At 42.2% G+C, this 25,771-nt stretch overlaps 1 protein-coding gene across 4 annotated transcripts in view; it reads left to right on the top strand.

Moving 5' to 3' along the window:
- FAM193A (family with sequence similarity 193 member A) overlaps positions 1–25,771 on the top strand; it is a 137,974-nt gene that overhangs the window by 107,233 nt on the left and 4,970 nt on the right. For all 4 annotated transcript variants that reach the window (XM_045528198.1, XM_045528199.1, XM_045528200.1 and 1 more), the window contains 2 exons: positions 2,517–3,387; positions 12,593–12,674. In XM_045528198.1, the coding sequence (XP_045384154.1) occupies positions 2,517–3,387; positions 12,593–12,674 (953 nt within the window). The remainder of the gene's footprint in view (positions 1–2,516; positions 3,388–12,592; positions 12,675–25,771) is intronic.

The following is a 25,771-nucleotide window of genomic DNA, read 5'->3' on the forward strand; positions in this document are numbered from 1 at the left end:
CCCAGTTGAGGGGCTGTAAGCAGACTTGAGACTGTCTGCTAATAAATGATAAATTATATTCCTTTTTTTTTTTTTTTTTTTTTGAGACAGGGTCTCGCTCTGTCACCCTGGCTAGCGTGCAGTGATGTGATCATAGGATAGGTCACTGCAACTTCAAATTCTGAGCTTAAGTGATCTCCTGCCTCAGCCTCCTGAGTAGCTGGGACTATAAGTGTGCACCACCATACCTGGCTAATTATTTTCTGTTGTTAGTAGAGACAAGGTCTCGCTCTTGTTCAGACTAGTCTCAAACTCCTGAGCTCAAGCGATCCTCCTGCCTCGGCCTCCCAGAGTGCTAGGATTACAGATTTGGGCCACTGCGCCTGGCCAAGAAATTCTGTTCTTACTCAATGCTAATGTTGATACTGCTGGGAATCAGTTAAATCTATGATTTGCATCTCCCCTGCCCCCAGCAAAATTTTCTCTTGGAGGATTTTCTACAGCGCCTCTATACTAGAACAGTTCCAAAGATCCTCCTGGTTTCAGCTCCAAGAGCCAGACCCAAGCAGGCAGATGTGGGCCACAGGCAGAGAGGAACTTGTAAATGTTGCTAGGGTTCTGACAGTGGGATGGTTGCTTTGGGAAGGGGCAATGTCCCTGCCTGCAGCTTGGTCAGACAAGGACATCAAGAGGAGGAGACATTCCCACATGGACCAGAGGTTGGGCATATGTCTTACATTGTTGCTTCCAACTTAGCTGTTTTGATTCTACATGAATTATGATTATTCTAAGTGGGTTTACCATCAAGAGCTCTGCTCGTACTCCATAGTCCTAAAGTAGGTTTGGACTGGCCCTTGGGTCTAATTGGGAGGCTTTAGGGGAGAAGCTTGTTCTGTGCCTCAGAAGATCTGGGTTTGCCGCACCCCCTGAAGCGAGGAGCATGCGGTGTGTTCCTGCATCAGAGGCCCCACAGTGGTCCAAGGCCTGAGACCTCACACTGGGACTCACTGGAGGCCTCAGGGGCCCCTTCCAATGCTTTCAGGGGTATCCTCCACCCCAGGCACTTGCCCTCTGACCTTGCAGGCAGTCTGGATCCAGACTTCAGGTCAGCACCCACTCACACCTCGTGGGACCTCCTCATTGTCCTGGTACTCTCTCCCTTGACCTTATGCCATAGGACAGCCCACAGGTCTGCGCTGAGGCTCGGTGACGATGGCTGGTTGTGGATGTGAAGGCAGCAGCTCCCTTGTGGACTCTGTCCTATACTAGGTTCACCCCGTAGCCTTTGCTGGGGGAGTCACTCCACTGGAGGCTGAGGCACCTGTTCACAGTAGATGTCCTGACCTGTTTGTCACCAGACCATGGTGTGACAAGCTCGTGCCAGAATGTGGCTCAGCACTGAGAGGACACCAGCTGCCCTGTGTGTGCCATTGAGTATAGTGATGGAGTCAGTTTCCCCTTTGGCACAGCCCTGTGGCCCACTACAGACACTGGACCCCACCCTAAGGCCCTTCCAAGAGCTGCTTATCAGGGGCTGCCTCCCAGAGAAGGTTTCCCTTTTAACAGATGGAACGAGGAATTAAATAATTTTTACTTGAATTGTCAAATAAAGTTTTTTAAAAACATGTTATTGTTAAATTTTTACCGTAATTTTTTATTTAAGTTTTTCAGAAGATAAGTAAATTTGTCTACTAAAAATATTGTGTAAAATAATTTAAACTTGGGCAGGACTTTTATATTTTCCCAAGCAAAATGCTTTTGCCAAAGTTTCTTGTAAGCACTAGCTTTTTTTGAGTTCAACGATAGGCAGCGCCATGCTTCTAACTCAGATGGCTCACATTTATTTTCTAAACAGAAGGAATCGTTTCCATTTACGTTTCCATTTATGCTCCTGGAATATATCTTTATGAAAATATAATTTTCACTAGTGAAGTTGGGCAGCAAGCCATTTGCTCTGTCACACTGGTGAAAATATATGGGGACTTTTATTTATCTGCCAGGATGAGAAGGAATTTCTGGTTTTTTACTATATGTTTCTTGCATGCCCTGTTGGTACAGGTGAATGCATCAGCATCAGCCTTCACCTGGAAAGGTGTGTTTGCCCAGAGTTCTGGCAGCACGTGTTCAGCCCTCACTGCTGCACAAGCAATTTGTAGTATCAGTTCCATCATCAGCGTGACTCCTTGCTACACAGTACAGGCAGGTAGCCAGCTCCCTGGACATGAGCCCAGCAGCTGCTCTGACCTCAGGTCATGTGCCCAGCACCAGGTCAAAGGCTGTAAGGGATTTTTTTGTTAACTACCCCCACACCCTGAAATAAAGTAAGCATATACGTTGGTAGATAGATGAAATTTAATAATTCTGTAGAGTAAAACAATTGAAGGTAGGTATGCTTTAAATTTTTAGTTTATTATAGCCCCTTTCAGAGTTTTATCCCATATGTGATTCGTTTTTTAGATTATCTTAGTTTTCTGTGGGTCTTAATTTTTAGTGTACTTACCACTGTCTTAAGTTGCCTTCTCTTTTTACAACGGCAGCTGGAAGAGAAAGCTCGCCTAGAAGCCGAGGCCAGGGCCCGGGAGCATCTACACCTCCAGGAGGAGCAGAGGCGTCAGGAGGAGGAGGAGGAAGAAGAGGAGGAGGAGGAACATTTCAAGGAGGAATTTCACCGACTTCAGGAGCTTCAGAAGCTAAGAGCTGTAAAAAAGAAGAAGAAGGAGAGGCCAAGTAAAGACTGCCCCAAGTTGGACATGCTTCCTAGAAATTTCCAGGCAGCAACAGAATCTGTCCCTAACTCTGAGAACACGCACAATGGCTCACTGGAGCAAACTGAAGGACCAGAAACCACCTCTTGCTCCCCTTCACATGTGATTCACGTGAATCACACAGAGCCCAGGCCAGGGCCAGGAGCCGACAGGGACACTGCAGACCCCATCAATAACAGAGACTCCAAACCTCTCCTCCCCAAAGAGGTCAGTGGGAAGCAGCATGAGCCACTCTCTTTTTTCTTGGACATAATGCATCATCATAAAGAGGGAAACGGCAAACAGAAGTTAAAGCAGACCAGTAAGGCCAGCAGTGAGCCAGCACGGAAGCCCGTGGAGCCCCCCAAAGCCACAGAGGGGCAGCCCAAACCCCGGGCCCAGACTGAGTCAAAGGCTAAAGTGGTTGACCTCACTTCCCTCACAGAGCAGAAAAGAGAGGAGAGAAAAGTGAGCAGTAATAACAATAACAAAAAGCAGCTGAACCATGTCAAGGAGGAAAGGTCAAACCCAGTCCCTGCTGAGCCCGCCTCTCCCAGCGAGCTTCAGCAGAACAACAAGCTGCTACTGGCAGATTCTCCTCAGCCAAAAGGCAGGAACAAGAAAAATAAGAAGAAGAAAGGAGACAGAGTCAGCAATTCGATTGGTAAATACAGAACAGAGGGAAAGTATTTCTAACCTGTGACTTTTAATTTTCTGTGTGAGATGTAATAATATGAGAAAAGCACTTAGTTTGACATTCTTTTACAGTCTCTCTCCCCTTCCTGTGGATTGGACACTGCCTTATCTATTCCTGGCTTTGTGCTTTTTGTGGCTTTTTCACCACCAATAAGGGACAAAAAAACATTGTTATAGTTTATTATTTTTAAATAATTTTAGACTTACCAAAAAGCTACAAAAAGAGTACAGAGAATTCCAGTTTCCCAGCATCAACATGGTACCAGGTTTTCCTTTGTCGTTCTCTCTCTCCTTCTCTCTTGTTTTTCTGAACCAAATTTGAGTAGTTTGGGACATGCTTTCCCTTTACCTTTAAGTACTTCAGTGTGTATTTCCTCAAAACAAGGGCACTGTTTTACTAACCCCAATCCTAACCCACAGTACAGTATCAGAATCAACAAGTTTACAGTGATACAATGCTCTTATCTAGTTAAGGACCTTCCTTATGTTTCTTGAGTTGTCCCTTTAGTATCCTTTATGGCCAAAAAAAAAAAAAATGTTCTTATTGTCTTCTCCTGGCAAAGGATCTAATACAGGATCACATTATATCTCTAATTTCCTTTAATTTGGATCAGTTCCTCAATTTTTGTTTCTCATGACCGTGGCTATTTTTGAAGAGTACAGCCCCCCGTTTTTTTAGTGTCCTTCAATTGGGTGATATGTGCCATTTCTTCATGATCAGATTTAGATTGTGTGTTTTGAGCAGCAATGCCACAGACATGACAGGTCTCGCTGTGCATTCCCTCAGCTGCACAGTGTTGTCCGTCCCATCACTGGGATGTTAACTCTGATGCTGGGTTCAGGTGATATCTGCCCAGTTTCTCCACAGTCAAGTCATTTGCTAATTATTAATGTCTCACACAGAGATGAATATCCTATTTTGTTCCAAATATTCACCCACTAGTTCTAGCATCTGTTAATGATTCTTGCGTTGAATGGTTATTACTATGTTGTTTGCCAATGGAGATTTTTCTAATATTATTCCTTCTACATTTGTTGTTAGGCATTCTAGTATAGGAGGAGCTTTCCTTCTCCCCCATGTATTTTTTCATTTATTTAGTTAGTTATTTATATGCGGGTGAATTCATGAATTTTTACTTGATGCTGTAGACTATTATCTTTTACTAATGTTATTTATGTTGATGCTCTGGTTGTCCCAGATTCGGTCAGTAGGAACCCTCAGGATGGCGTTTTCCTCAGTCCTATTGATGCGACTTCACCATCCTTTAAGCACTTTGCACTTCCTGTCATAGTCAGCTGCTCCAGGCTCATCTTGTCTGTTCTGTCCAAGCCCTGAACTGGTCATTTCTCCAAGGAACTCTCATTCTTTTAGTGGAGAGTGGTGTTTAGAAACCCAGGCCCAGGTGCTGTGGCGTGGCGCTGCCTCTACAACCTCTCAGTCAGCAGAGCTGGGGGTGCCAGGGGTGCGCGTGTGCCACCTACACGGGTGTCTGTGTCCATTTCTTCATCTGATTTCTGTATTACAAGCCGTGCTTTCCAGATACTCCCATCCCGCTGCAGTGCTGCAGTGTGCTTTCTCACCTTCCCCTCTCCACGTTTAACTCCTGCCCTGGCAGTGAGCACCTGGACCCCGTCCGTGCATTTCCTGACCTGTTCAGTCCTAGAACACAGGTTAGGTAGTTCCAAATTACCTTCCCTTCCCACTGTGGAAAACTTTGAACATGATTTCGTTTGTCCAGTTATTTTTGTCTTTAGCCTTTAGGGTATGTAGTGGTAGCACTGTGTTTAAAAATGTCTTGAATTAGTTCTTTTTCTGCTTTAGTATAATTATTTCCTTCATTTAAGACGCATCTGATTCATTTTTTTTCTGTTTGTATTACATTTTGTTGTGTTTCTCCTCCTTAGTCCCTTTGTTTTTAATCTGGTTCTCACCCACCACCATAGGTAACTGACCAGTCTCTTATTTGCTTTTCTGTTTTACACAAAAGGTAGCAAACAACAGATAGTCTCTTGACCTTTGCCCTTTTTTTCCACCTAATATGTTTTGGGAATCAGTCCATGTCAGTTCATAGTGATCGTTCTCATTCTTGTACAGCTGCGTAGTATTCCATTTAAAGTGTACCGTCATTTCTCCAGCCATTCTATGAACATGCACTGGAGCTGTTCCCAGTGCTTTCTGATTACACACAGTGCTGCAGGGTACACTCTTGTGCATATGTGTTTTCATGTTGCTTGGAGATGTGTCTTCAGAGCAGTTTCCAGAAGAGAAAGTGCCAGGTCAGAAGGTAAGTGCGTTCACAGTTTTGCTACCTGCCTCCAGGTTCTCCCTAGACCCTCCACTCAGTTCCCTACTGGCAGCATCTGAGCACTGCTCTGCCCACAGCCTTGCTGGCGGAGTATATATATTGTCAGGATTTTTATGTTTTGTCCCCATCCATTAGCTGAAATAAATCCTCAGTATAGTTTTCATTTGTATTTTTCTCCTAAGTACAATGAGGTCAATATTTTGGGGTGGGGGAGGGTCTCTATTAGACTACAGTGGCATCATCATAGCTCACAGCAACCTCAAACTCCTGGGCTCAACCAACCCTCCTGCCTCAGCCTCCTGAGTAGTTGGGACTACAGGTGTGCACCACCACGCCCAGCTAATTTTTAAATTATTTTGTAGAGATGGGGTCACACTGTGTTGTTCAGGCTGGTCTTGACCTCCTGGCCTCAGGCGATCCTCCTGTGTATCATAACACTAGGATTAAAGGCGTGAGCCACTGTGCCCAGCTGAGGTCAGTATATTTTTAAGGGCTTTTTCTGTATCTTTTTAGTGCATTTTATATTCATACCTTTTTATTGTTTTTTTAAATTGGGTTTTTGGTCTTACATTTTTAAGAATTTTTTATATATTATGGATATTAGCCTTTTCACTTTGTAATATACTGCAGAGATTTTCTCCTGGTTTACAAGTTGTCTTTGACTTTATGATGCTTTTCAGCCATGTGGAAGTTTTCTTGCTTGGTTTTATGGAGTCAGTTCATTGACCTTTTCATTGCCTCTAGACTTTTTTTTTTTTTTTCTGAGTGAGACTCTGTCTCACTTTGTTGCCCGGGCTAGAATGAGTGCCGTGGCATCAGCCTAGCTCACAGCAACCTCAAACTCCTGGGCTTAAGCGATCCTACTGCCTCAGCCTCCCAAGTAGCTGGGACTACAGACATGCGCCACCATGCCCAGCTAATTTTTTTTCTATATATATTTTTAGTTGGCCAGATAATTTCTTTCTATTTTTAGTAGAGATGGGGTCTCGAACTCCTGACCTCGAGCAATCCACCCGCCTTGGCCTCCCAGAGGGCTAGGATTACAGGCGTGAGCCACCGCGCCTGGCCCTTTTTTTTTTAATTTTTAAAAGATGGGATCTCACTCTGTTGCCTAGGCTAGATTGTAGTGACTCAATCATGGCTCACTGTAACCTCAAATTCCTGGGATCAAGCAACCCTCCCACCTTACCCTCCTGAGTTGCTGGGACTATAGGTACACAGCACCACATCTGGCAAATTTTTTTTTTTTTGTAGAGACGGAGGTCTTACTATGTTGCCCAGGCTAGTTTTGAACTCCTGGCCTCAAGCAATCCTTCCTCCTTGGCCTCCCAAAGCGCTGGGATTACAGGCATGAGCCACCATGCCAGCCCCTCAGATTTTGTTTGAAAGCTTTACTCTAACACTAAGTGGAATGCACCCATGTTTCCTTCTAGTATTTGTGTGATATTTTTTAAATTAAATAGCTAATACATTTGGAATATATTCTTGTGTATGGTTTGAGTTACGGAGCCAATTTTATCTTCTTTCAAATGATTAGCCATTTGTCCCAGCACCAGTTACTAAAAAGTTCATCCTGCCCCACTGATTAAAAATGCCACCTTTGTCCTATAGTAAATTTCCATGTGGAGTTGGGTCTGTTTCTGGAATTTCTGTTCTTTTCCTCTCTGTTTACTCATGTGCCATTATTGTATTAAGTTGTTTTTAGAGGTTCTACATGTTTTAATATCTTGAGGGCTATTCTCTCCTCATAGCTTTTCTGATTTGGTGTTTCCGTTGCTATTCTTTAGTGTTTGTGTTTCCATATGAACTTTATTGTCAGTGTTCCCAGTTTCATTACAAAGTTTGTTGGTATCTTTATTAGGATTGCATTAAATTTATAAGTTGATTTAGGGAGAATTAATATCTTTATGATGTTGGTCATCCTTTCCAAGAACAAGGGATGTTTTTCCATTTGTTCATGTCTACCTTTGAGTCTTTCAGGAATGTTTTAAATTTTCTATTAGATGGTGCTGCTCTAACTGGTTGTTTGTGTAAATGAAAGCTATTGATTTCCGTATGTTATCTTTGTATCGTCTACCTTACTGAATTATTTTATTGTGGATTTTCTGGGGTTTTCCAGGTATTCTATCATGTATCTGCAAATAGAGCAAGCTTTAATTCTACTTTTCTTTTCTAGTTCTCATGCTTCTAATTGTTTTCTCTTGTTTAACTGAGTCCTTCCTGATCCCAACAGAAATGCCTCTGGTATTTCCATATTAAGTAAGGTGCTGGCTTGCGGGGCTAAGTGTAAGGGTGGGAAGCACTAGGTGCTCACCTTGCAGATAGAGAAAGAATTCTCATACAAGGATTAGGATAGAAAGAAATAAAAGTTTACTCTCCCAAGAAAGAGAGAGAAAAGAAGGGAAAATGGCAGAGCACTGAAAGAAAGTAGGGGGAGGTGCCAGCAGCTGAGGAAAAGCTGCTTGAGCTTCTAAAGGGTAAAAATGGCTTTTTTTTCCTTTGCTGTAGACTGATAACAGGAGGTGGCTGTCTCTCCTTTTTTTTTCCCCTTTGCCTGAAGATGTTCTTATCTGTAGTCTGGCCTAACAGGTCTGGCAAGAAGGATTCACACTTTGTTTCTGTTTGCTTGCTCTTTTCAGATGCTGTGAAAACACTCTCAGTACGTAATTAGTTCATCTTAAAAGTTATAATTAATTTTGAAAAACAGCTATAGGGTGAAGTTAAGGTTAAGGGTCCCCTGCCGTCAGTCACGGAGACAGCAAGTTAGTTATTTTCACTGTTAGTTAATTCATAAGCAAAGCCGTCCTTTCACTAAGGTGTATATGTTTTATCATGTTGAGAAAATATCCAGTGTTTCTTACATTTCTTGAGTGTTTTTTATCGGGAATGGGTGCTGAAATTATATCAGAGGATTTCTAGCATCTATGAAGATAATAATGTTTCTTCTTAGACCCTTTAATATGACATATTGTATTACCTGATTTTTTTTGTTTTAAATACTGAACCTACCTTGGATTCCTGGAATAAAGCCCACTGGCATATGGTGTAGTATATTATTTGCCTTAGGGTTCTGTTTGCTATTATTTAATATTTTTTTATCTGTATTCATGAGGGGCGAATCTGTTACTTCCTCTTTTTTGTTCTGTCTATATTAGCTTTGGGTATCAATGTTATACTTGTCTCATAAAAAGAATTAGGAAATGTTTTTTGTTTTCTTCTATTTTCAATGTTATGGAACAATTCAAACTGTGCTGGGACTATTCTAGGCCTTTACGGTTTGGTAGAAATGCCTGTGAACACTGCCTGCCCACCCTCCCCCATGCCTTGGTGTTTTTGTGAGGTAGGTTCATGATAGCATTCTCTCTTTCCTCTGTGAATAGTGGTGTAATATTTCTATCTGTAATGAGGTTAATTTTGATAAACTGTGTTTCCATAGTAAATTATCCTTTTCAACTGGATTTTCAGATTTATTGTCATAGATGTTTACAAGTAGTCTCATAATTTTTTAAAAATTTCTTTTCAGTGATTATTTTCCCCTTGTCATTTCTTAATTTGTGTGTTTTATTTTCTCCCTATATTCTCCTTTGTTTCACTTTGTTGTTTTTTTCTAACTTTTTAATTTAGAAATTTAGTTCATTCATTTTCATTCTTCCATTTTTATTGATAAAAGTGTTGTTAAGCACTTTGAATTGTGCTCTGATCATTTTTTAAAATGTATCCCGTAGATTCTGATAATTTTTCCATTAGTTTTTCTTCTTTTTAAGAAATTGTATAATTTTCATGTGGTTTTTCATATTATACCTAATAATAGGCAGCTTTTAAGTTTCCAGGTGGGAGAGCCTTTCTTTGTTGTTAATAGTTTCTAGGTTTGTTGCATTATGATCAGAGATTACTATTTATAATATTTCTGTTTCATGACCCACTGATATTTTCTTTGAGACCTAGTATGTCAGCTTTTGTGAGTATTCCATGTGCAGTTGAGCTAGAAATGTGTTTTATCTTGATGTAGTGTTCAATATATATCCATGATACATTAATTATATTGCTTATTATTTGTCCTCATGGTCTACCTTCTGTTATTTATTATTAATGTACTTCTATCTGTTTTCTTGCATCTCCTGTAGATTTGCTTTATAATGGTGGTTTCTGTGTTATTTGGTGCACATTCCTGTCATACATTCTTAGTGAATTATGGCTTTAATATTTTTAAATGTCCTCCTTTTTGTTGTGTTTTGTGGTTTGGGCTTGAGTTCTTTGTCAGGATAGTGATTGCTGCCCAAGGTCTCTTTGTGTCCATCTGCCTGGTGAGGCAGCTTTGTCCTCATCCCTTTGTTTCTAGAGTACCTTGGTTTTAGGTCGTTCTCTTGTATACAGCAAACCTGAGTCTTGCTTTGTGAGCCAAATTCAAAATCTTCTCTTTGATGAGTTAAGCTCACTCACATTTATAGATATAACTATATGGTTGTTCTCAACCCTGTCATTATTTTATAAATTCAGCATTTTATATTTGTTGTTTCTTTTTCCATATAATGTGTTCTTTGCTCTTTTATTCCTAAAAAAAGTCTTGGCTTAGGGAAATTTGTGTTTTTTCCCTGGTACATTCCTTTATACTTAGCCCTGAGTGCTCCTGGTTGGGGCTTCCCGAGTGCCTGCTCCCCGTCTCCTGTTGGTGTCTTGGGGTCCTCCAGCCCACTCTTGCCTCCCCAGCAAGCAGCAGGTTAATTCCAGTCTTTCTACTTTGCTGTTCTGGTCTCCTCTTTTCCCATTTTTCAAGTGCACAGTTAAATACGGCAGCGCTCGTGCCCTGCTGCCATGTGTTCCCAGCATCCTCGGGCGCTGACTTTAGGAGGGCTGCAGCATTCTCTACTATCTGGCAAAGTAAACTTTCTCCTGTTGTGTTGAGTGAACAGCTTGCTTGGATATAACATTCTTGTGTCATAGTTACTTTCTACTCTATTTAATATAGTTTGTAAAAAATGTCTTCCTGATACTGAATCTGATAAAGCTGTGGGTTTTTTTCTTGGGAGACAGGGTCTCACTCTGTTGTCCAGGCTAGTGCAGTGGTGCAATCATAGTTCACTGCAGTCTCCAACTCCTGGGTTCAAGGATCCTCCTGCCTCAGCCTCCCAAGTAGCTGGGACTACAGGGGCACCACCATGCTTGACCTTCATTTTTTGTTACACCAAGATTTTATAAACTGAGTATTAGTTCTATCAGGACAAAAGAGTGTGAGAAATGTCATTATGACAGCAATTCCAGCAGACATGCCAGCTCTTTCCTTTTGTGGTTGGAGCTGTTGCTCTTCTAGAACTATTTATGGAATAGCTGTTAAGATTGTGCTTTCTCAGGCTTTGTATCTGTAAAGCTCCTGTGCCATCTCACCCTCATCCTCAATGTTTCCTTGATCAGTGGCCAAATGTTCTGTTGCCTTTTTTCCCTGCTGATTGAGACTCAGGATGCCTGCCCATGCCCTGAAGCGCCTATTTATGCAGGTTTATGGAGCCTGCTGTGGCCGGGGGCTGTCTCCACTCTCCCGGTCTGCTACTGTGTGCCAGGGTCCAGTCATTGGCTGAATGTCCTTTGAACCGTCCTCCTGAGCTGACATTACCAAAGGTCAACTCTTGCAGGCCTTGTGCTCTTCCCCTGGAGCATGGTGAGCACATCCAGCCTTCCTAGACCTCTCAACCCCCCGAGCAGCAGTGGTCATGGCTTCTGACCAACTCTTTGTCCTCATGGATGCGATGGTGAGCTGAGATAGCCAAAGCTGTCATAAAGCGTGTCTTCAGGGAGAAGCTCCTGTGTGACATTTCTCTGAGCTAGCATATGTGAAAGTACTTAACCTAGTGCAGTGTGAGTCGTCAAAATGTTAACTGCTATTACACAAGTAAAACGTGCCTTTTTATACTGCTGTGGAAATGGGCCCAGTGACAGGTAGAAATGGGGGCTTTCTTTATTAAGGATTCTGAAAAGTTGTCCCATGTTGAGGTCAAGGGCAAAATGGAGACTCTCCTTTAACAGAAATGTCAGTGGTCTCTGCCATCTTTGTCCATGTTGATGGGGCCAGAAGCTGTGCATCAACTGCCCCACCATCCATCAGATACTTAGGTCACAGACAAGTTCCAGGGAAGGTGCTTAATGTTGAATCAAATGGGTAGGCAGAGCAGAAGAGAGAAATTGAAATTCTCAGACTTGCCTGAGATTCTAGGAAATTGAGTAAGCCTGAATCAGTAATTGCCCTGCTATCCTGACAATTTTCAAAGAGGCTTATTTAACTGGAAAGTGAAAGGTAGCCTTGCTTTTTGTTTGGAATGACCTGAATGTCATGTGTGAGATGAATGCCTGGGAGAGCTGCCTTCCTGTGGGGTTGATGTCTGGGTCCTCTTCCTGTCAAGAGTACATCCAAGGGACGGTACTTTCCTTGCCATGGGCCTGCCCTCTGGGCAGCTTCTGCTGGCATCTGTGCCCTCCTCCTTTCCAGCAGAGACTTACTAGGACAGCTGCTGGGCTTGCATGCATCTTAGGTTTCTGGAAACCTTCTAAAGGGCTCTCCCATGGGCCAGCTGTCATTTAACAACCAGTTACTTGGGAAGTCTAGGTTCTAGCAAAGGAATCTCTTCTAATGGGACCTGAAGCAACGGTTGCTGTGCTTATTAGCAAACATGTGAGTTCCACAGTTTTCAGGTTGGGCCTGGATGTTCATAAGCAGACGAAAGAGATCTGCCCTCCTTTACTTTCTGTCAAATTTTGTTTTAGACAAATTTTTACAATTTGTGAAGTTGTTTAAATTAAGTGAAGCCAAATGATTTATTATATTCTGGTAAGATAGCCCATTGTAATTTGACTTGCCTCTTTTCTTTCATTTTACAGATGATGTCTTTCTGCCTAAAGATATTGACCTAGACAGTGTGGATATGGATGAGACAGAGAGGGAAGTGGAATATTTCAAAAGGTAAATGTGAGGACTGCGTGTCTAAGACAATGGTGATTGTGTGGTTGCCTTACATAGTTGGTTTTCTCTCTTTCCCTGACCCTCCCATGGCACTTGCAGTTGTCTTTGATGAAGTTCCATTAGCAATCCAGACAGCCTGGCACCTGAGTAGCCTTCTAGCAGGACAGGCCTGCCACACATGTCATTTCCACACCCCCAGCACTGAGACACACACTCACTCACTTCTCCCCTCCCTCACACATTTGAAGAATAGCTGATGGCAGCGGTTCTCAAAGTGGTTCTGGACCAACAGCAACACCCCACCAACCGCCCCACCCCAAACATGCTGAATCACTCCCTTGTGTTCTTGCAAGCCTTCCAGGTGATCCTAATGTGTGCTGATGTTGGAACACACTGATACAGCATGCTTTTAAGGAGAAAAGTAATATTTTAGATATGTGCTCTGTTTTCAGATGGGCAAACTTTATAAGAATTGTGTTCAGTAATGTTTCATATATGCCAGGCGTGGTGGCTCATGCCTATAATCCCAGCATGCTGGGAGGCTAAGGTGGGAAGATCACTTAAAGTCAGGAGTTCGAGGCCAGCCTGAGTAAGAGTGAGACCCCGTCTCTATAAAAAAAAAATTTAAAAAAAGCTGAGAGTGGTGGCACGTACCTGTAGTCCCAACTACTCGGGAGGCTTAGGCAGGAAGGTCACTTGAGCCCAGGAGTATGGCTCATGCCTGTAATCTCAGCACCTTGGGAGGCTGAGATGGGAGGATTACTTGAGGACAGGAGTTTGATTCCAGCCTGGACAACATAGTGAGTCCCCATCTCTACAAAAAAATTTAAAACTAGCCAAGCACAGTGGCACATGCCTGTAGACCTCAGCTGTTCAAGAAGCTGAAGCAGAAGGATGGCTTCAGGCCAGGAGTTCAAGCTTACAGTGAGCTATGATCATTCTACTGCAGCCCAGCCTGGGCGACAGAGCAAGACCCTATCTCTATAAAAGTAAATAAATAAAGCTCCTTGTTTTTTCTTTGGAAATACTTAACCTCTTTGTTTCAAATAATACACACAAAAGAAGCAATGTGCAATGCGAAAACTCATTAACTTATATCTGAAATAGCATAAAATTCTAAATGTTTCTGGAAATTATGTCTATTTTAATATAATTGTATATTTTATGTATATATGCAGGTGAAATAAAATATTTGCTGAAGTTAAACATTCATTCATAATAAAAACTCTCAACAAGCATAGACTAGAAGGGTACATCCTTAACATAATAAAAGGTGAAGGTATTCTTAAAACCTCCTGTAAGGCCAGGTGCAGTGACTCATGCCAACTTTGGAGACTTAGACAGGAGGAGCACTTGAGGCCACCAGGAGTTTGAGACCAGCCTGAGCAATGTAGTGAGACCCCATCTTTACAAATAGCTGGGCGTGGTGGCTTGAGACTGTACTCCCAGCTACTCAGGAGGCTGAGGCAGGAGCCCCAGAAGTTTGAGGTTGTAATAAGCTATGATGACACCACTGCACTCTATCTGGGGCAACAGAGCAAGACCCTGTCTTAAAAAAAAAAAAACAAAAAAACCACACAAACCTCCAGTAAATGTCATATTTGGTGGTGAGACATTAAAAGTTATCTATTGAGATTAAGGATGCCTATTATCACAACCTCTGTAAAGGCATAAAAGGAAACAAAACAGTTAAGTTTTAGAAGGAAGAAATGAAATTGTCGTTATTCTTATACAATATGAGTGTGTTTGTACAAAATCCAGAAGAACCTACACATAAATTACCTGAACTGTTAAGATAGCTGGGCTCGGTTGTTGGATACAAAGGCAGCGCACAGGATTCTACTTCTGATGTCATGGACAATCAGGGGACCCTTTTCCCTCAAACTCACACTCCAACTCACACCCTTCTATTCATTAAGGTGTTTGTGGTCTTACAACAAGCAAGAGAGGCCTTCAGGAATTACCTATCTCCTCACCAGAGAAGCAGACAGGAGCTGAGCTGAGATTGGATGGGATGAAGGTTTGGGGAGGCCAAGAGCCTAGGTTTCCTACAACTACAGTGGGAATCCCCGAGTATCGAGCCAAGAATACCTGCGAACAGATGTCAGGACAGCAGGGAACCAAAGCCATGTCTGGAGCTCAAGTGGCAGGGAGGGGAGTGTTTACTCTGAAGCTGGATTCTAAGGACAAAGGATAGAGTAATGTACATGTTAGATATAGAGAGGATTTTGGAGGGAAATTTTTGTAAGTTGGGCATGTAGGACTCTCATTTGTTAAAATCATGCATGTCCTCACAAAAAATTTTCAAAAACAGGATTTGTGGAAAACAATGGATTATCTAGAAATGAAAAATATAACCGTTAAAATCAAGACTTCAATAGATGATGAACAGATTAGCTACTCTTGAAGAAGAAATTAGTTAACTGGAAAATATATCTCAAAAATATACCCAAAATGTACTGAGATATTAGGAAAATAGGAAATATGAAAGAGAGGTTAAGAGACACGAAAGACTGGGTAGGTGTACGTTCATTTGATTGGTACTGCCTGTAAGGGAAAATGGAGAGGCTACAGAAAAAGGCAATATTTAAAGAGATGGTGCCTGAGGATTTTATGAAACTGAGACATAGGCATCTACAAAATAAAAGACCACGACATTTGACAATAGGATAAACAAACAAAAATCCACTCTTTTAGCATTTAAAACCAGACGCCAGAAGATAGTGGACTAACATTTACAAATTGTTCAAAGAAAATTGTCAGTCTAGGTTAATACATATGTGTGTGTGTGTGTGTGTGTGTGTGTGTGTGTGTGTATATATATGTATTTATATATATATATAAAATAAATAAAATCAACCCAAGGAAAAAATTGAAAACATGAATGGTCCAGTAACTGTTAAAGAAATTTAAGCAGTAGCTGTAAGTCTTCCCAATGAGAAAACTGTATTCTGAATGTTTTACAGAAAATTCTACCAAACTTTCGAAGAGTAGGTTATCCAGTCTTGTAGAGACAATAGCAGAGAATTTAAACGAGAGAGCACATGCACAAGTGAATATGCCCCACTTCGTTTTATGACACAAGTAAAATTTTGATGCCAAAATCTGCCAAAAACAATTCCAGTGCTGGGTGTTGTGGCTCACACCTGTAATCCCAGCACTTTGGGAGGCTGAAGCAGGAGGATCAGTTGTGGCCAGGAGTTCAAAACAAGCGTAGACAACATAGTGAGACCTTGTCTCTACAAAAAATAAAAAAGTCAGGTGTGGTGTTTATCGTCTGTATTTTTAGCTACTTGGGAGGTTGAGGAAGAAGGATCTCTTGAGTCCAAGATTTGGAGGCTTCAGGGATTGCGACTGTGCCATTGCACTCCAGCCTAGGCAACAAAGTGAGACCCTGTCTCAGAAAAAAAAGCCAGACAGGGTGGCTCACATGGGCAATGCCAGCATTTTGGGAGGCCAAGGCAGGAGGATCACTTGAGGCCGGGAGTTTGAGACCAGCCTGAGCAACATAGTGAAACCCAATCCCTACAGAAATTTTAAAAATTATCAGGGCATGGTGGCATGCATCTGTGGTCCTAGCTACTGCAGAAGCTGAGGCAGGAAGATCGCTTTAAGTCCAAGAATTTGAGACTGTAGTGAGCTATGACATTGGCACTGCACTGTAGCCCAAGCAACAGAGTGAGACCCTGTCTAAAAACAAAATTCCAGAAAAAAAGAAAAAGTACCGGTTTGTCTCACTTATTAATATTAAATGCAAAATTAATATTAGACTGTATCTTAAAAAATAAATAAAATAGTCTCATGCCAAATCCAACAGCATATTTTAAAAAGCAGTATACCATGACTAAACTGGTTTATCCCAGGAATGCAAGGATTATTTAATATCAGAAAATACAGTGTTTGCTGCATTAATAAATTCAAGAAGAGGCGAGGCTCACGCCCGTAGTCCCAGCACTTTAGGAAGCAAGGCAGGAAGATTACTTGAGGCAAGAATTTGTGACCAGCCTGGGCAACCTAGTGAGACCCCATCTCTAGGAAAAAAGAAAAGAAAATTAAAAATCAGCTAGACATGGTGGCATGTGCCGGTAGTCCCAGGTACTCAGGAGACTAAGGTAGGAGGATCACTTGAGCATAGGAGTTTGGGGCCGCAGTGAGTTATGATTATGCCACTGCACTCTAGTTTGGGTGACAAAGTGAGATCTTGTCTCTAAAAACAAAAAAAATAAGCTGTAATAGCTAAAATCTGAACAACCCAAATGCCCATTAATAAATGATGAATGAGTAAACAAATTGTGGTGCATCTATTCAGTGGAATACTACTTAGCAATAAAGAAGAGCCTGCTACTGGTACGGCCCCATGGATGAATCTCAGAAACAGCATACTTAGTGACAGAAGCCAGACACAAAATGCATACTGTGATATTGCATTTACATAAGATTCCAGAGAATACAAATTCATCTGTAATGACATCTAAAATGGCATTATTTGCCAAGGCAGGAAGGGGATTCACAGCAAAGGGCATGAGGAAATGTGGGAATTTTGTGGAATAGTTCTGTATGTTGATTGAGGTAATGATTACCAGGATGTATATACATTTGTCAGCTTTTATGAGCTCCACACTAACTGCAATTTATTCTATATAAATCATAACTCAGTAGATTTTAAGAAATTAAATGTACTGTTCATGGATACATACATAGGTGTTAAGACTGTAAAGAAAAGCAAGGAAATCATCATGAAAAGCCCAAAGGTAGCTGGGTGTGGTGGCACACGCATATAATCCTAGCACTCTGGAAGGTCAGGAGTCCAAGACCAGCCTGAGCAAGAGCAGGACCCCATCTCTACAAAAACTAGAAAAATTAGCTGGGCATGGTGGCACACACCTGTAGTCCCAACTACTCTGGAGTCTGAGGCAGGAGAATCACTTGAACCCAGGAGTTTGAGGTTGCTGTGAGCTATGATGATGACATTGCACTGTACCCAGGGCAACAGAGCAAGACTCTGTCTCAAAAAAAAACTCAGAGTGTGATTACTTCTGAGGAGAGGAGGGAATGCTTCAACTACAGAAGGCACTGGGGGCAAGGGAGGTACCACCTGTGTTCTGGCTTGACTGTGGTGATAGATATTTACATTATCGTTATTCTTTATATCACACATTTATTTCCTTCACCCTTCCTATATGTGTCTCACATTTTACCAAAGAACAAAAAGGTTGCTAAGATTCTCCTCAAAGAATGACAACAACGAGGAAGGCTACTTTTCCTTCCCATTGTAAAGACTTAGAAAGTCATGGTTATTAAAACATTGTAATATTGGTACAGAATACAGAACCCAGAAACAGACCCACAAACATACTGGTCTTTGGTGTATGATGAAAGATGGGTTGGCAGGTGACTGGAAATGAGTGTTCATAAATAGAGCTGTAGATGTAGTTGTCTAAATGGGAAAAACTGAAATTGGATCTCCACCTCACACCATACTCAAAAGGTCCACTCCTGGTGGGTTAATTCTTTTAAGTGTCAAAAGGAAACCCTTTAATTTGGGTAAAAAATGAAGGTTAATATCTTTCTGACTTCGTAGTAGGGAAAAATTTCTTAAAACACAAACCATAAAATAAAAGATTGAAATACTAAAAAAAAAATTTTTAAGCCAGAGTCTTCCTTTGTTGCCCAGGCTAGAGTGCAGTGAGCATCATCATAGCTCACTGCAACCTCCAAATCTTGAGCTTAAGCAATCAGCCTGCCTTATCCTCTTGAGTAGTTGGGACTATAGATGCATACCACCATGCCCAGCTAAGTTCTATATTTTTTGGTAGAGATAGGGTCTTGCTATGTTGCCCAAGCTGGTCTCAAACTTCTGGCCTCAAGCAACCCTCCCACCGCAGCCTCTCAACATGCTAGGATTCAGGTGTAAGCCACTGTCTCTAGCTTGATATATTACTTTAAAATTGAGAATTTGGGAGGGAGGCAAGATGGCTGATTAGTGACATCAATCACCAGATTGTCTCAGAAAGAAGAAAAAGTTTCAGGTGAAAAAAACATAGCCCATGTGTAATTCTGAAAGAAGAGTGCCAGAACCCACCAGAGATCCCATAGGAAGAAATTGCAGAGCATTATAGGAAGGAACAAGATTTTGGCCAAGATTGACCCCTGAGGAATTTGGAGCTCTGTGGAAAGGGTCAGAGAGCCTCTCCACCCTCATGAGTCCAACCACTGCTGCTGTCGGTGAACTAGGAGCTTCCTGGGAAAGAGCACCAGGCTGCCAGCCCCCTCAGTTACTCCCCCTCACCAAAGACCTGAACCGAGGCAGCAGGCACCATACTGCTTTTCCACTGAGTGCGTTTGTCCTGCCCAGGGAGCTTCAGTGCTTCAGTTGTCTTGTCACTGACCTACCTCACACAAACATTCCCAACACCTGCCCAGACTCCCGTAGCCACAGGGACCCAGTGAGTGCTAGGGGAACTGTGTAATCCCAGATCTTGGACATTCAGGGCGGGGCTGCCTTTACCCGTACTGATGCAGCTCTGGCAGTGTTGGCACAGGTGTCCCAAGGGACAGTTAAGCCAGGGCTCTTGAGAGTGGCTGCTTTCACTCTGTGGGTGTGCCCACCACACTCAGGCTTCCACGGAGAGTGGGGCTCACATCTTTCTCTTTGGAAACCTGCAGCAGACCAAGGGGTGCTCAGATCACAAGCTCCCCACCTGTTGGCACTCACCAGCACTGCCCGTCTGGCTGCTGCAGCAGAGTAGAGCATGTCCCGAAGTTGAGGGATATAAATCCTGCTCAAGCACTCCACAGACAATTCATGACCAGCACATCTCTACTTGTCATGGTTGTGCCTTGAACTCAGGGGATCAGAGGACAGGCCCAGAGGCCTGATCCTGAACCCCCAGGACTCAATCATGTTCAGAGGCATAGAGGAAAGATTTGTGAACTGATTGGGAGAGGGGAGGGAGCCCACACAGGAGAACTGGAAGGAGAATGCAGTGTGTGTCTGAGCTACATCACACGAATGGAAAACCCCTCCCCACACAGGAAAGCTATACTTTATTCCTGGCCAGGAAAGCTCCCAGCCTGTGGCAGTGCTATGAGAGCTTAGCTGTTTTCTGCTGCTGCTTGCAACCAATCACAAGAAGGAGGTCTGCAGGGCAAAGAAAGGCAGAAGAGTGAAACTCACTCCTCTAGCTAGACTATGAATTCCAAACTGCTCCTCCCCCACAAACAGACTTTCTGGTTCTGTGGGGCTGCCTTAGCCCCTCCCTGTGTCTTTCCCCAGCACACTGGGAGCTGACCCCTGCTGAGACAGCTTTTATGCCCACCTTTGTGGAGCCTGAATGGGCTAACCCAACCCAGTCTCAATACGCCATCCACCTTGGCTGTGGTGGAGCACAAGGAGAAACCTGGGAGTGCCAAGGCCCCGCCCATCGCCTGGGACATCTGAGTGCTGCTCCTGCTTTACTGGAGCCAGACACAGGCCCCCAAAACATCAGCTCAGTGGGCTCTCTCCTACAAGCATCTCCTGCTGGCAGGGTGATCAACTTGTACGGCCCATTACAGCATTTACTGATTCAGTCATACAGGACTTGCCTGACTCTTGGCTGAAAGCACCACTTACTGACTTGGAGATTAAGCTGGGCATCCAATACCTTAAAGTAGCCCACAAGCAAAGCCAAAGGTTCTTACCCAACATATGCAACAGGCACGCCCTTAAGAGAAAGTGGTGGGGGGGCGGTCCCATCTAAACAAAAGAAAATGCAAAATCAAGAAGTGATAGCTGCTCCAGATGAGAAGGAGTCAGCACAAGGATTCTAGATGTATGAAAAATTATGGTGAAAGGACCCCCTTGAAGGATCTCTTAGTAATGGATCCAACAAAAATGCAAATACTGAAATGAGAGATAATGAATTGCAAATATGGATTTTAAGGAACCTCCATGACATCTAAGAGAAAATGGAAAACCAACTCAGAAACCAGAAAAATAGTTAAGGGATTGAATGAAAAATTTACTCAAGAAATACATTTTTTGAAAAGCCAAATAGAACCTCTGGAAATCAAAATTTCTCTTTTTTTTTTTTTTTTTTTTGAGACAGAGTGTCACTTTGTTGCCCAGGCTAGAGTGAGTGCTGTGGCGTCAGCCTAGCTCACAGCAACCTCAAACTCTTGGGCTTAAGCAATCCTACTGCCTCAGCCTCCCGAGTAGCTGGGACTACAGGCATGTGCCACCATGCCCGGCTAATTTTTTCTATATATACTTTTAGTTGTCCAGATAATTTATTTCTATTTTTTAGTAGAGACGGGGTCTAGCTCAGGCTGGTCTTGAACTCCTGACCTCGAGCGATCCACCCGCCTCGGCCTTCCAGAGGGCTAGGATTACAGGCGTGAGCCACCGCGCCCGGCCTTTTTTTTTTTTTTGAGACAGAGTCTCACTCTCTTACCTGGGCTAGAGAGTGCCGTGGCATCAGCCTACCTCACAACAACCTCAAACTCCTGGGCTCAAGCGATCCTCCTGCCTCAGCCTCCCAGGTAGCTGGGACTACAGGCACGCGCCACCATGCTCGGCTAATTTTTTCTATTTTTAGTTATTTGGCTAATTTCTTTCTATTTTTAGTAGAGACGGGGTCTCGCTCTTGCTCAGGCTGGTCTCGAACTCCTGACCTCGAGCGATCCTCCCACCTCGGCCTCCCAGAGTGCTAGGATTATAGGCATGAGCCACTGCGCCTGGCCTGGAAATCAAAATTTCATTTGGGGAAATACAGTGGAAAGTTTTAAGAATAGACTAGACCAAATAGAAGAAAGAATTTCAGAGCTGGAAGACAACTCTTTCAAATTAACTCAGTCAAAAAGAATAAAGAAGCAAGAGAAATGAACAGAGTCTCTGAGAAGTTTGGAATTATGTAAAGGACTCAAATATAAGAATCAAAAGTATCCCTGAGGGAGAAGGAAAAAAACCAAAGGCCTGGATAACCTATTTGAGGGAATAATTGAGGAAAACTTCTCTGGTCTTGGTAGAAATTTAAATATCCAGACCAAGAAGCTCAATGAACACCTGGGACATTAACTGCAAAAAGGACATTACCATCATCAGGGCACGTAGTCTTCAGACTGACCAAAGTAATCGTGAAGGAAGACCTCCTATGAGCCATGAGGCAAAAATAATAAGTAGCTTACAAGGGAAAACCCATGGGACTAACAGCAGACTTCTCAACAGAAACTTTACAAACCAGAAGGGATTAGGGTCCCATTTTTAATCTTCTTAAACAGAATGACTGTCATTCAAGAATTTTGTTTCCTGCAAAACTACGTCTCATAACTAAAGAAGAAATGAAATCTTTTCCCAGACAAGCACACACTAAGGGAATTTGTCAACACTATACCTGCCCTACATGAAATGCTCAATAGTGCTCGAAAAATTAAATAGAATGGTCAGTACTTATCAGTGTAAAAACACCCAAAAACAAAAATTCACAGCTCTTATAACAGTGATAATGAGGAAAATTACAAAGCAACTGATAACAGTCAACATGATGACTGGAATGGCATCCCACTTATCAATATAAACAATGAATGTTAATGGCCTAAAAGCCCCACTTAAAAGGTTTATATTGGCAGAAGGGATTTAAAAAAAAAATACAACCCAAATACGTGCTGTCTCCAAGAAGCCCATTTAACTCAAAGATTCTCATAGACTGGAATTAAAGGGGTGGGAAAAAATTCCATGTAAATTGAAACCAAATTCCATGTAAATTGAAAAGTGAACAAATGGTCATTATATGATAAAAAAGGGATCAATTCAACCAGAAGGTATAACAATCCTAAATATATATATGCACCTAACACTGGAGCTCCCAGATTCATAAAACATGCTACCAGACCTAAGAAAAGAAAGAAATAGCCATGTCATAATAGTGTGGGACTTCAACATTCCACTGACAGAACTAGACAGATTATTGAGACAGGAAATCAACAAACACCGAACTTACACGAGATGCTAGAACAAATGGACCTAACAAACATTTTCAGAACATTCTACTCAAGAACTGCAGAATATACATTCTTCTCATCAGCACATGGAACATTTTCTAAGATAGACCATATGTTAGGCCACAAAACAAGCCTCAGCAAATTTTTAAAAATTGAAATCAGGCCTGGCACGGTGGCTCACGCTTGTAATCCTAGCACTCTGGGAGGCCGAGGCGGGTGGATTGCTCAAGGTCAGGAGTTCGAGACCAGCCTGAGCAAGAGCGAGACCCCGTCTCTAATAAAAATAGAAAGAAATTATCTGGCCAACTAAAATATATATAGAAAAAATTAGCCAGGCATGGTGGCGCATGCCTGTAGTCCCAGCTACCCGGGAGGCTGAGGCAGGAGGATCGCTTAAGCCCTGGAGTTTGAGGTTGCTGTGAGCTAGGCTGATGCCACGGCACTCACTCTAGCCCGGGCAACAAAGGGAGAGACTGTCTCAAAAAAAAAAAAAAATTGAAATCATACCATGTATCTTCTCAGACCACAGTGGAATAAAACTAGAAATCAATTCCGAGAGGAACTCTCAGATCTATACAAATACATGGAAATTAACCTGCTGCTGAATGATCTTTGGGCCAGTGACAAAATCAAGATGGAAGTCAGGCCAGGCGCAGTAGCTCACGCCTATAATCCAACACTCTGGGAGGCCGAGGCGGGTGGATCGTTTGAGCTCAGGAGTTCAAGACCAGCCTGAGCAAGAGTGAGACCCCGTCTCTATTAAAAATAGATATTATATGGACAACTGAAAATATATATAGAAAAAATTAGCCAGGCATGGTGGTGCATGCCTGTAGTCCCGGCTACTCGGGAGGCTGAGGCAGTAGGATTGCTTAAGCTCAGGAGTTTGAGGTTGCTGTGAGCTAGGCTGATGCCACAGCACTCACTCTAGCCTGGGCAACACAGTGAGACTCTGTCTCAAAAAAAAAAAAAAAAAAAGATGGAAATCAAAAAGTTTTTTAATTGAAGGGCAGTAATGACACAAGATATCAAAATCTGAGATACAGCAAAAGCAGTGCTAAGAGGATATTCATAGCACTAAATGCCTACATCAAAAAAACAAGAACAAACTAAGCTCAAAGCAAGCAGAAGATAAGAAATAACAAAGATCAGAGCAGAACTAAATGAAATTGAAACAAACAAACAAAAACACACAAAGGATCAATGAAACAAAATGTTGGTTCTTTGAAAAGATATAATCAATAGACCACTAGTTAGATTAACCAAGAAAGGAAGAGAAAGGATTCAAATAAGCTCAATCAAAAATGGAAAAGGAGGTATTACAACTAATACCACCGAAGTACCATAGATCATCTGAGACTACTACGGACACCTCTATGCACACAAACTAGAAAATCTAGAGGAAATGTATAAATTTTTGGAAACACTACCTCCCAAACTTGAGTCAGGAAGAAGTATTAATAGCAACCCCACACAGACCAATAACAAATAGCAAAATTGAATCAGTAATAAGAAACCTTCCAACAAATAAAAGCCCAGGACCAGACAGATTCACAGCTGAATTCTACCAGACCTACAAAGAATTGATACCTTATCCTACTGAAACTGTTCTATAACATTGAAAAGGAGGGAATCCTCCATGGCTCATTCTCTGAAGCCATTATCACCCTGATTCCAAAACCAGGAAAAGACACAACAATAAAACTACAGACCAACATCCTTGATGAACGTAGATGTAAAGATCCTCAACAAAATACTAGCAAACCAAATCCAAAAGTACATTAGACAGATAATTCAACCCGATCAAATGGGTTTCATCCTAGGGGTGCAAGGATGGTTCAACATACGTCAATAAAAGTGATTCACTGCATAAACAATTAAAAACCATGTGATCGTCTCAATAGATGCAGAAACAGCATTTGACAAAATCCAACATCCTTCATGATAAAAACTCTCAACAAACTAAACAGAGAAGGAACTTACCTCAAGCTAATAAAAGCCGTATATATAAGCCAACATTATACTGAATGGGGGAAAGCTGAAAGCATTCCCCCTAAGAACTGGAACAAGACAAGGATGCCCACTGTCACCACTTCCACTTAACATAGTACTGGAAGTCCTAACCAGAGCAACCAAGCAAGAGAATGAAATAAAGGGCATCTGAATGGATGGAAAAGAGGAAGTCAAACTATCCCTATTTGCTGATGATATGATCTTGTACCTTAAGGTCTTCCAAAAGACTCCTAACATTTGTAAATGAATGCTATAAAGTGTCACTAAGCATCAGGGAAATGCAAATTAAAGCCACAATGAGATATTTCACCTTACCCCTGTCAAGATGGCTGTTATTTCAAAGTCAAAAAACAATAGATGCTGGTATGGCTGCAGTGAAAAGGGAATACTTATATGCTATTGGTGGGAATGTAAATTAGTACAATCTCTACAGACAACAGCATTGAGATTTCTTAAAGGACTAAAAGCAGATCTACATATACGATCCAGAAATCCCACTGCAGGGCACCTACCCAAGGAAAAGAAGTCATTTTATTTAAAAAAATAATAATAATTAAAAAAAATAAACCACCTGCACCCATATGTTTATCTCAGAACAATTCACAATTGCAAAGATACAGAACCAACCTAAGTGCCCACCAGCTGATGACTGGCTAAAGAAAATGTGGCATATATGGCCAGGCATGGGGGCTCAGGCCTATAATCCTGGCACTTTGGGAGACTGAGGTGGGAGGATCACTTGAGGCTACGAGTTCAAGACCAGCCTGAGCAACATGGAAAGACCTCGTCTCTACAAAAGTTTTAAAAATTAGCCTGGCTTGGTGGTGCATACCTATAATCCCAGCTACTCTGAAGGCTGAGGCAGGAGAATCACTTGAGCCTGGGAGTTTGATGACACCATGGCACTGCAGCCTAGGCAACAGAGCGAGACTCTGTCTCAGAAAAAGAAAATGTGGTATATGTATGTGTGTGTATCCATACACACACACCATGGATTACTACTCAGCCATCAAAAATAATGAAATAATGTCTTTTGCAGCAACTTGGATAGAACTGGAGGCCATTATTCTAAGTGAAATAACCCAGGAACAAAAACCAAATAC

This window comes from Lemur catta, chromosome 17 (genome assembly GCF_020740605.2).
Source record: "Lemur catta isolate mLemCat1 chromosome 17, mLemCat1.pri, whole genome shotgun sequence".
NCBI lineage: Eukaryota > Metazoa > Chordata > Mammalia > Primates > Lemuridae > Lemur > Lemur catta.